The sequence below is a fragment of the Barbatula barbatula genome (genome assembly GCF_947034865.1).
Source record: "Barbatula barbatula genome assembly, chromosome: 25".
Taxonomy (NCBI): Eukaryota; Metazoa; Chordata; class Actinopteri; order Cypriniformes; family Nemacheilidae; genus Barbatula; species Barbatula barbatula.
The window spans coordinates 12686586-12698592 of NC_136788.1; the positions used below are offsets into that span (position 1 = coordinate 12686586).

General features: G+C 38.8%; 1 protein-coding gene across 1 annotated transcript; it reads left to right on the forward strand.

Moving 5' to 3' along the window:
- The first annotated feature begins 5281 nt into the window (after window positions 1-5281).
- Window positions 5282-11917, forward strand: exoc3l1 (exocyst complex component 3-like 1). The gene is made up of 14 exons (XM_079449996.1): window positions 5282-6626; window positions 6695-6802; window positions 7575-7750; window positions 7875-8094; window positions 8240-8652; window positions 8767-9056; window positions 9137-9254; window positions 9335-9460; window positions 9572-9672; window positions 9767-9883; window positions 10030-10300; window positions 10546-10701; window positions 10787-10920; window positions 11005-11917. Exons 2-14 carry the CDS (start codon window positions 6763-6765, stop codon window positions 11189-11191), a joined length of 2349 nt encoding a protein of 782 aa, XP_079306122.1. The 5' UTR covers window positions 5282-6626; window positions 6695-6762; the 3' UTR covers window positions 11192-11917.
- The last annotated feature ends 90 nt before the right edge of the window (window positions 11918-12007 follow it).

Genomic DNA, 12007 nt, shown 5'->3' on the forward strand with positions numbered 1-12007 from the left:
CTGCTGTCCTTCTGAATCTCCATATTTCGTGATTTTTACTTTTAGCTGTATATCATATTTGTCACCCTTTATGTTTTTTACAGGGTTCTGCCAATATCTAACCAATAAAAAGTATTAAAATGACTTGTCAACTTTTACAGCACAGTAGTAATAATTTTTAAAGTAGTGGTTAGTAGTTAAAAAAATTATTTGAACTTGGAGGTTTGAACAAGGTTCCAGAAGAACAGCATTGATGTATATCAATTTAATTTCACCATTTTTGTTTATTTTTTCTCTCTATGCTATAAAGGCCCACATGAAGTCAAAATAGGTTATAAAGCCTAATGCTATTGATCCCTTTTGAAGGGATAGTTCAGCCAAAAGTACATTTTATCATCATTTTATTCACCATCATGTTGCTTAAAATCAAAGAAGAGATTTTGAGAAATGTCTCATTGCTCATTGTAAGGGGTGCGAGTTGTGCGAGTTGGTCTTGTTCAGTTACCAATGTTCTTCAAAATATCAGTTTTTGTGTTTTGCAGAAAAAAGAAAATAAATAATTTAATTAATAATATATGATTTTTTTTAAAGTTCTTTAAGGACCGTTTTGTGTTATGTACTAAAGAACACAGAAACCAATATGCTTTTTTGAATAACCTATTAGAATGTAACCATGTAGCACAATTTTATCTAAAGAAAAATCTCCAAAGAACCAATAACAGAACTGTATATAGTGGAAATGGTCCGTGAAAAGTAAAAGAAAGAGGATAATTTCCTGAACCTACAGAGCTGCAAAGAACCACAGAATTTTTTCCCCAATGTAATCAAATGCTAAATAACAAGCAAAAGTAAGCTAAACTGTAACATCAAATTGTATCTTCAGAATCAATCTGCTGATGCAATCAAACATCCAGTAGACCTACAGATGTTCCATCAGCTGTTCAAGAAATCCAACCCACCAAAGAAAAAAAGATAAAAGAAAAGAAAACCCCAATGCAAGCGAAATGATTGCGCTCCATTTAGAGCCTTACAATAATCCTTTTCTGGCCTGACAGAATTTCTTACATTTCAATTTTCTTTGAAGTAGTTTTCGGCACATTTGATGGCGAGCTTCGAAAGCACAGCATTATGGGTGCAAGAATGGGGCTTTTGAAGGTGTTTATAGATTTCAAAGATCTCTCTCTTGTAGAGCACAGATTGTGTGGTCTGATTGGGTCATTCCCTCAAGTGTCACTTGAAAAATCCACAGTATTTGGTCTTATTCCCGATGTTATGCACAAGCTAAGACTCTGAGGCATTCGCTTTGTAGCGGAATCTGCTTAGTTTTAGTGAACATACAGAGGTCGCGTGACACAAAGGGCCTCCGCGCACAGATTTTCACGCACCCTTTCCATAAAAAAGGTTGGTAAAATTGAAAACCGAAACGACCCATCCGCTAAGCAAACAGAATGAACTAATGGATCAGCCATCCTCTCCTCCCATTCCAATTATCCAGATCCACGTTAAGAATATGGCCACGTTGGTAAACGGCAATGCAAATACAGATAATCCCTTACATACATATACATATCGCATTCACTTAGCCACAGAACCACCCAAGCAGTTAGTACATGACTTGAGACCGCCAGCAGAGAGCAACTACATCCTTCAGGTTTGTACAAGATAATGAGGAATATGTAAATGCTGTGGGAGCTTATAAGATTACCTCATGTTTAATAGTTATTACAGGTGTTAGTAAACCAGAATTAGAAGCCTGGCTAATGCAGCTCCATTCAGACCGCAATTGATCCCTTAATACAGCCGTTTGTGGCTGTGTTTGCTGTCTTGGATGGGACATTGGTTTGGGCTGTGGTGGGTCCACATTGTGTACTCAAGACTCGGGAACAAAAGTTGCTCTCTGTTTACTCATTTTCTGATGTCTTCTCTCTTTCAGTTCCCATATGCACACAGTGACACAAAATGCTTGGAAATAACATTCATTCCAGCAGACGGACACCGTGTTCTCACTAAGGCTTTATTTAAGCCTGTAAATATTCTGCTGCTGCTCTCTGATTATAAACTCCACAAAATCGGTTCTCCTGCAAAAGTATCCATGTCACATTTGTCTTCTTTTTATCTTTTGTTTATTGGAGCCAGTTTTGGCAAGTTAAAGAAGTCATTAAGCTTATCCAGATCCAACAAAAGAAAGATTTTGCAATGGCAAACAAGAGTGTTAAATCAAACAGAGATTTGCCAAAGAGGCTTTGGCGAGTTGGTGAGGTCCATACCAATTTAGAGATTTCAATGCTGTCTTTCTTACTCCTGGGAAACTCATTGGACTTGTTTGAAGAGGACAAAAGCACCACAAATATGAAGAAATCATATACTTCAGCATCACATTCCTCAACGTAAGACTCGAAATCTGTGTCTGCCAACTGTGTCGGCACCTGGCAGTGAATATCTTTACTTAACTAGCAATGCAAATTGTGTTAAGCGCTATATAAATAAAATTGAATTGAATTGAACTAGGAAAGATTATACTACTAATATCTTGTTATTAAGATATATGAAGACATTCAAAGAATATTAGCTCATATATGTTTTTACCTGCTCCAATTTGCACAGTTGAGCAGATTCAAGTCACAAACTGACACGATGACTATTTTCAAGTGTGAACTGTGATACACAATTGTGCTTTTTCTAAATAAATTTTCTAATGTTTAGTTACCTATTATCCCACTAATGGACAATAACGACCATTTGTTTTATCTTTGGTTTAATTATGTAAAAGAGAAATTATTTAATTTCTTGGAATTAAAGTAAATAAGATTAAATAATGTCACGTCAAGCAGTAGCATCAGTGAGCGAGAAACTTTAGCTAAAATGATTGTAAACAAAATATATCTAATTTTTGTATAATTATTATATAGATATGAAATGACACATCATTTGCATTTAATTGTTATTATTTCATCACATTGCCGGAATATTTGGTAAATTGCACAAAGGCTTAGAGAAGACGATGAGGACCAGCTTTTAAAAATGCACTTTCTCTCACATTTTTTCTCTTCCCTTTTTCCTTATACACATATAAGCCCTAAAATCTTGATGTTTTTTCCTAAAAAATGATGCCCATCTAGCGTTTTCTGCTATTTTATAAAACTTTATATCATGTTAGTGAGAATGAGGTATGTATTATTCACATCCATGTGATCATAATTAGTGTGAAAATGCATTGCAGATTCATGGGAAAGCCCACCTAAATAGTCTACGATGTCATAAGAATTATGAATGGAAAACAGTTTCTCTGTAGGGTCCGCGCTCTGTAGACACATCGCCCTCTGCTGGCAACAAAAGAAAATCCATTTTGGATGAACTTTGCCCGAAACGAAAATCAACTTTATTTAGCACTATCGCTGATTCACTTTATTTAGTTTTTTATATTTAGTATTACTTGAGAATCTTATTTTAAAGAGAGCATTTATAAATAGTAAATTATATAATAAATATAATTATATATTATATAAGTAATGAAAAAGTTAATTAAATAAAATTAAGATTTTAATTGCGTAAACGCGGTATTTATTATGCGTGTGAAAACATTTATAGTTTCACGATTCAAAAGCTTTACACGCATAGTAAAAAAACAGAAACTCATTTTCACACATTAAAAGGTAGGAAGTATAAAAGTCGCCCTATATAAAAATCTATTAATACATAAATGAACAGAAAAATCTAAGTAGCCTCTTACAACAAAGCTGTCACAACAGAGAAAAGCTAAACACCGTAACTTTTATAAATTTCAACACCGCGCAGTTCCGCAACCTAAGATGAATTCCGCCGTGAATTTAAACGTTACGTCGGTTTCTTGTGTTCCTCTTGTTTTAAACGCAGCCACCAACACAATCTCGGTTATTGTGACACGGCACTGTTCCGCTCTCCAAAAGACCAAGAACGATGGGAACTCAAACCCGCAGCATTAGCTTGGAGGTGGCACCTATTTGCTGCTCATAAAAACAATATTTAGGTTGTGCTTGAGCGTTACCTCGCTGAATAGACCCTATTCATGTGAGGTTAGAGTGTAGCGTGGGTCCTGTGAGGAGGTAGCGTGGGTCTGTCAGGGCTTCAGGGGACACGGAGAATAGGGACCCGCCAGAGTGTCTTGCTTGGGTTCGAACCGCGGCGATTTAACTGCATAATCGGATTGAAAGTGAGCCGCGGAATTTATGTCAGTTCACATTTCATCAAACGGCGTGTGTGAATTGGAGTCGACAGAACAGAGGGTTAATCCAGAACTAAAGCCAAAATAATTAGGGGCCCCCATCTAATCTCCTGCTCATTCTAACACCCTTGAATGACATTAAAATATGGCAACGCTTGCTGTTGGCAGTCAAATGTGTATTCCAACTTTAAATTGGCCAATCAAAGGACGCTTTTTTACTACATGGAAAAGCAGAGGTTTGTCCGTATGGGATCACAACATAGTTTTGGGTCAATGGGGATGTCAGGCATATATATATTACATATATTAAGTTCTTTGACACACACAAATGGTTTTGTGCACAAAATGCACATTCTTTGCATTTTTGTAGATGCATGACGGGAAATTCTATCTGAACATGTTTTACATAAAAAGGAGAACATTGTGGCAAATGAAAAGTATTTGATCAATTAATAAGAACAAAAATGCAAATGCATCCGTACACTCGTTGGCCTATTTTTTTCTTGGAACAGAGTGCAAATTCCTTTTGCTTTTAAGTAGTTTCCACTTAAAAGTAAAAAAACAATCCCGACTATGGCCACCACCCCAAACCCTTTAATTCTGGAATGTGAAGCATTTGTTGCAATGCATTGGGAATTGTTCTGTAAGAGTCCAACAATGGACAACCACATTTACAGCATTTTTTTATATGTATAACTTAATTTATAGGCTATAATATTTATTTAAACAAATTGAAATGTGTAAGTATAGTATGTAATAGCTAATAATATACAATTCGAAAAAAAATCAAAACTCTCCCTATGCATTAACAAACATTAACACATCCTATTGTTAAGGGTTTTTGAGATACTGTTTATCAAAATCGAAGACATCATAAAAAGTCATCATAAAATTTTAACTATTTAACCTTTAAAGTGAGTTTTTTATGTAAACATGCCATAATGTGTATATTTGTCTGTCTGTGTCTGGGATAGCGGAGAACCAGGAAGACAGCCCAGGTCAGGAATGTCAGACAGGAAGTCCTCCCTGTGTTTGGTTGACTACATCTAAAATAGACTTCCTGTTCTCTAAAGCTCTGATTGGTAGGAAAGTGGTTTATTTAGGGGAGGGTGACCACAAGATGCACAGCTGCGTAACCCTTATCTGGTGATGTCTTAGTCCATAACGGGCCAGAAGCAAGATTACATGCATTATTTGTGCATTAAAGCTATAGATAAAGGTAGCTCAGCAACATCAAGCTCACGGTTTCTGTCAAAAGGGAAAGTAAATATAGGCTACCGTCTAAATGCACTGTAAGTGGCTTTGGATACAATATTGCACACGCCTTTGTCGATGGTTGAATCTCCACCCTTTCTAGAGGCAGTTACGTCAGACGAAATCCCGGTCCATAAGGAAATATTATCATTGGCAGAACAGCTAAGTAAGCATGTCAAGGTCTTCTGGCTATTATAGTGATTAAAAAGGCTAAAAGGTCTAGTTATATTGCTATTTAAGTACATACAGCTGTGAAGAAGGAAAGATGGAGCCCTCAAATCTGTCCTCACAAGCCTCACAAACTGACTGTAACCATGGGGCGAATACATTTAGCTAGAGAATAGTATAAGTAAGGAATATTGTAGAGTCAGCTAATCATTGTCGCAAAATAAACCTTCAGGGACTTTGAGAAAGGTCAGTTACAGTATATAAAGAGAAGTGCTGCGACTGATTTAAAACAATGATGTAAAAATCTAAAACACTAACAAAAATATCAACACATCATTGCGCATAGAGGTATGCATACTACTTTTTAAGTTATATTTGTGTGGGTGTGTTCTTGGTAGAGGGAACCAGAAAGTTGTAAACACGGTGTAAGTTCCAGGCAACTACACTTACACAAATAAACACAATCATTGGGGGCCTCTGGGCTAAGATTCCTCTTCTGTTTGTTCTACAAACAGCAGCTGTGAATGATCAAGGGGCATTAGCAAAACAATTCAAGAACAATACAAATCATCATAAAACATCTACAGTGCTATCAATGAACTGATGTAAACCCTTATAAAACCATCCAGAGCACTGCCTCAGACAACTTGTTGTTTTTCTTAAGACATCACAAGACATTGATACTAACATTCTGGGAAGATACATATCAACAGATCTACTGACCAACTGACGTAGAGCCATATAAACCCTTTGATTATTTATAGCACTTCCTCAAGCACTTTATAATTTCTTTGAGACGCATTGGATTATAAGACCAGCAGACACAGAGGCACTTTTTCACACGAAGGCCACCCCCACACTTACTGCTTACCATCTGGATCATTTAAAAGGGCGGAGTGCCCGCTTTCCCTGTGTCCCTCTTGCTCTCTCTCTCTTTCGCTCCTTTCCTCCCGTCCCTTCCTGCCGGCCTCCGAGAGGAGGATGTGTTTGGGAGTGTGAGAGAGGAAGGTTGGCGTTGAAGTGGGTATGTACCATCTCCTTTCTTTCTTCTCGTTTCTTCGTTTCTCTGCTAATTTCTCTATCTGGCGACAGTGAGCAGGCCCTCCGGGCAGGGCAGTGTCTTAGTGGCGGAACGGTGGACGGTTGAACAATAAGACTAAATGTCAGACGGAGACAGGATTGGCTGTGACAATCATGAAGGTACACATCGTTTCTTATTACTGTTCGCATGCAATGATTGAAAGAAAAAAAGCGTAATGTAAGTCATTAAATGAAGCACGCCAGTTTTCAGCATATTTCTTCCGGTGGGTCCCCTAAACAATTGACCCCTTCTGCCATAATCACACATGATTTATTGTTATAAGAAAAACACCAAAGGAAACTGGAATTTATAAGCATGCACACAATGCAGCATGGGAATCTGAAACAGATGCAGAAGTAGATTCAAATAGAGCACAAAAGAGCAATAACGTAATAAACGTTAAAAACAGATCTATCTTACAGTACCTGTTACCACAGAAATGTGACATTAACGCATTGTAGGTGAAAGCACTAGACACAGAAATTATTATACAAGGCTTAAATGATGCCGTCATTGCTGTTTTTTAAATGCTTTTTCTTAGCAATATATTAAATTTTTTGCAAGACCTCAAGCTTGTAAGCCCCAAGAAATGTCAATTCTGAAACTTTAGACTCAAAAACATTAAGAAGCAGTTGACCACTCTACATAGCCTTTAACTGCTTTAAATTATAGCCCCATGACCAGTAAGAACAAGTATTTGACTATGGAAAGGCTCTCATCAAATTAAGCATGCATTCTTTGAACATGTGTGATTTGGTAAACACTGCAGCATAACTTAATAACACTGGAACTGCAAAACTGGCCAATTCACATTGGACTTCTCTGTTACGGGTGGAGTCCCTTTCAGCTAAAGTAGCAATATTGAGTCATTTTTACCATTTTTTATAACAGATACCCCTGTCCCAGTGGAGGTGTGGCCTGAGCTGGAGAGAGCTGAGTGCTTGGCTCGGGGTGCTGCGCTGAAATGGGCATCAGGTGTCTTTTGTCAGCCAGAGCATCTGGAAAGACTCGAACAATACAGGAAAAGGGAAAGTCAACGGACTTCTTCGATTCATTCTAGATTGAAGGTAGATAGTGATTGTTTCATTACGTACAAAGTCTCTATAGAGTTATGTCATAGCTTTAGCAAGAAACTTCATTTTCTTAGTCTTTTGCTCGTGTCAATTTAGCGTGTCTTATTTTGTTCTTAAGTCAGTTGTACAGTCATACCTGGAAGGTGTTGACTGGGGTCTCGGTCAACTGCGGGAGGCCCGAGAAGAGCTGAGCGAAGCATCTCATGACTTGCACAAGGCAAAACTGGAGTCCAGAAAAAATTCTGAAGAGGTCACTGTTCTGGAGAAGCTTCGGGAAATGTCTATCAGTCACCGCCAGCTCCTTGCTGCCGTGAGCAACTTGCCACGCCTCTATAAAGGTTAGTGATGTATCTTCCTAATCATAGCATGGCATTTTTGTACCTTTATTTCCTAAAAATTTTCCCCATGAATCAAGCATTCATGTTTGCCTGCTTGTGTTTTCTTGCCCGAAGTACCTAAATTGTTTGCTATTATTTGTACCAGTGCAGAGTATGGTGCTCGAGACAGAGAGGCTAGTGGAGTCTCGGAGGCTCCTAGAGGCTCATGCTCGCCTAATGGAACTAGAGCGCTGGCAGGATGAGGTGCTGCTACAGCTCCAGGGACCCAAGGAAACATTCAGAACGGAATTAACCCCTGAGGATAAAGAGCTGGTGCGGAATTATTTCTCAGGTGTTGGACGCTTGGTGGACGCCCTTGCCAAGGAGCTTTGGGCAGTAGTGGGGAGCGGGTTGTCACTCTCTCGTCAAAACCCCACTCCTTTTGTGTCAGCTGTGCGTATAGTGGAGCGCGAAGAAGCGTTAGATGAATTCTTTCTGGAGGAGCGAAGGTCAGCATCAGGGCCCATCAGACCTATGCCCCCTGGGAGACCAAGAGGCTGGAGAGAACGCTTTTTCAAGGTTTGACCATGAATGCTAGGTTTCCTGTTGATAGAAGTAACAGAAATTTTTCAAATTGTACAGAGGCTTGTAGATGTCAATTGACCTGTACCTGTTCGTCCAATTATTGGCCAGGTGCTGGAGGAGGCAGTGTTGGCTCGTTTCCGTAGCATTTCCTACTTGCACACTCGAGGGCCAGGGCTAGCTAGTCACTTGTCTGCACTACAGCATGGCATTATGGGAGATCTCGCAACAGTGCGCCATCTTTTGGAACAATGTGTTCCACCTCACTATCATCTAACGAGAGCTTACCTGCGCTCCTGCCACCAGTTCCTGCAGGCACATCTTGGGCTAGTCAGTGGATGGGAGCTGGAAAGCGGGGAAATCTTTGCTGTTCTTAACTGGGTTTTGCACATTTACACCAGGTACCTTAAGCAAACATTTGTATCTTTAATTAGTGTATTGGTATTCTTAAAGTCATGCACATGAGAATGTGTTCTTTAAGCTCAGAGATGATGGGTGATCCAGATCTTGTGCGTGAGCTAGACATCAAGGACCTAGGACCTCTCATATCTCAGGAAGGTCTCGAGCAGCTACAAAATAAATACGTCCAAAAAGTTCGAGTAAGACCCTATTAAAATTTATATTGTTCTGTGTGGATAGATAGGGCAGAGGTTCTTGAAAAGTGTTTTTATTTTTGTAGAAGAGTGTCTCAGAATGGATGCACAAGGCTCTAGAGGTGGAACTGACAGACTGGCAGAGGGACCAGGAACCTGACATTGACCATGAGGGCTGCTTTCACACCAGTTTTCCAACCATTATCACTCAGGTGTTTTAGCTACAACTCTTGCTAAAGTGTTTCATACGAGAAAGATGTTTCTGTACATAAGAATGAATGTGCTATGTACAGTATATAAACTTACTACTCTTGGGTTGTTAGATGCTAGAGGAAAATGCACGAGTGGCCGTAATGATAAGTGAAGCTCTGCGGGATCAGACAATCCAAATGGGTCTTTATGAGATGGAGAACCTCCTTAGCCGGTGTGTACTGTATACTTCATAATACTGACAAACCAACAATGACAATTAATGAAATGCAAACTATTTGTACCTACTTCTCTTAAAAACTAAACAGATTTCGAGATGCAATCATTGAATTCGGAAAGGAGCATCACAAGGATCCAAAGACAAACAGTAACAAGTTCTACCTCCACTATCTGCTGGCCTGCATCAGCAACTGCATCATCCTCAAGTGAGATGGTGTACAAGTATCTTTTGACAGTATGTCTGTGTTTACGTGATGTTTGTTTGAAAGAAGTGTGCCTAATGTTCATGTTTGCCAGGCACTGTATGATTGGAAGGTTCATATTGAAATGTCTGATTTGCATGCATATTTAGAACCTCCACTGAAAGTCTGCAGCAGAAGTTGTGTTCCTTCCCTTCAAACCGGATGTCACGTATCCCACCTGGGCCTCTGGCAGGCCTGGACCGTGCTGTGAGAAAGGCTTGTCGCCTAGTCATGGACCATTTACTGTCTGAGTTACAGCCGCACTTACAAGGGCTCCTGTCTCGTACCTGGCTGGACCAGGATGATGCAACCCGAGAAATTTGTGGGATCCTGGAACATCACTGTGAACTGTACAACAAGGTGCATCAGCCTTGTCGACAGGTTGGTGTTTATATGATATCAAAATGACTCAAACAATAAAACAGAAGAAGAACGACTAGGTTTACATGTACAAGGATGTTCTAATAATAAGCTTAATAGACAGTTGGGATATACCTGTATTAGTGCTCAGAATTTGGGGACAGTTAAAAATATAAACAATATAAAATGAATTTGTGTAATTCCAAACAAGGTAAACATGATCCACATCAGCATATCAAGTGTCATGTGACATCTGTCATCCATAGAGACTAAAGGAAGAATGTCAGTGGCTAACTGTCGTTGAGTACATACGTGCACTGATGCAGAAGAGACTTGTCTGCCGAAGCGACGATGAGAGATGCCAACTGGCCCAGCGCTTAGCACAGGATGCTCAGCAGCTAAGAGAGCACTTTCAGAGCACGGTGACAACCAATTTACGGCTTACAATTAACATTGTTATTGGTAGACGATTTTTATTTTTGTTCCCTACTGTTTTCACATTTGAAGGAGATTGACGGAACAACAGGTGAAGTAACTACCACCGCCTTGATACTTGCACTGGCTGACTTATTGAATGTGAAAGATCCAGGGATGCTGACACTGGAAATTTCTGGATTGGTAACCAAGTACCCTGATATTAGGTCAGAATTCACATGCTCATATCCTAAAACTACTTTTTTACATGTCGAAAGATGTAAGTACATTTATAAAGTTTGTCTGTGCAGCGAGGAGCATGTCTCTGTGCTGTTGGACATAAGAGGGGACGTTTCCAAAGATGTTCGGGTGTCTGTGCTAGATTTCCTGGAGCAGAGTGCCCCACCTTTACCATCAGGGTACCGCCCAATCTTCACAGAAATACTTGTGCCCTCTTCTAAGACACAGTTTTGTTTGCCTACTGTAAAGTGTACTTGACAAGCATTCAGAGAAATTGCCAAATATATCCATGAACAGGAAGATTTTCATCAATTCCTAAGTACTCAATGCGAGAGTCTATTTATTTTTTGTGCATTACGCTATGAACTGTGCCTTATATTAGTAGACTATACAGTACCAAAATATTTACATTTATGGACTTGTCAAATAATTGCGTACAAAAAATCTACAAGAAAGTCATCAAAATATGTGCCCCCAAATGTAATAGTCAACCACAACAAGTGGTATGTAGAATGTATAGTGTATAGTCAGGGCTTGACAGTGTTAATCATCATATACTTTCATTGTATGGAAAACAGCAAAGTTCTACTTTTCAAGTAAATTGTCCCTTTTTTGGGAGAAAATTGCAAATAATTGTAATGTAAGGAATGGAATGTACTGCAATGTTATAGTATTGTTACCAAACATAACTGGCCCAATGATACTTTGCTGGATATCTATGGATGACTCTTTAGAACTTGTATTTTGTGCTGCACTATGTATATTGTGGTTGACTATTATTGGACAATAAAATAATGCATTTTAAATCTTAAATGACTAATTTAAGGGAAATAAAAAGAGCCAGGGTACTACAACGATAAGGGGTTACTGTAAATGAAAGCTTGTATAAAGTAACTGTTATGTGTTGTAAGGTAAACATTGTGCCGTATTACCATACTGCAACGTATTTGTAAAAATATGCTAGTAAAAAAATTCTTAAATGACTCTTTACAATGTTATCATAATATGCAAGGTGCCAAACGCATCTATGGTAAAGTGAAAATATGATAAGGATAATACCAGATAAACCCATCT

Coding starts and splice junctions, on each gene's coding strand:
- exoc3l1 (XM_079449996.1), top strand. CDS start 6,763: ATGTCAGACGGAGACAGGATTGGCTGTGACAATCATGAAG. Junction 9,461..9,571: donor TTCCAACCATTATCACTCAG/GTGTTTTAGCTA, acceptor TTGGGTTGTTAG/ATGCTAGAGGAAAATGCACG. Junction 10,301..10,545: donor TGCATCAGCCTTGTCGACAG/GTTGGTGTTTAT, acceptor TGTCATCCATAG/AGACTAAAGGAAGAATGTCA.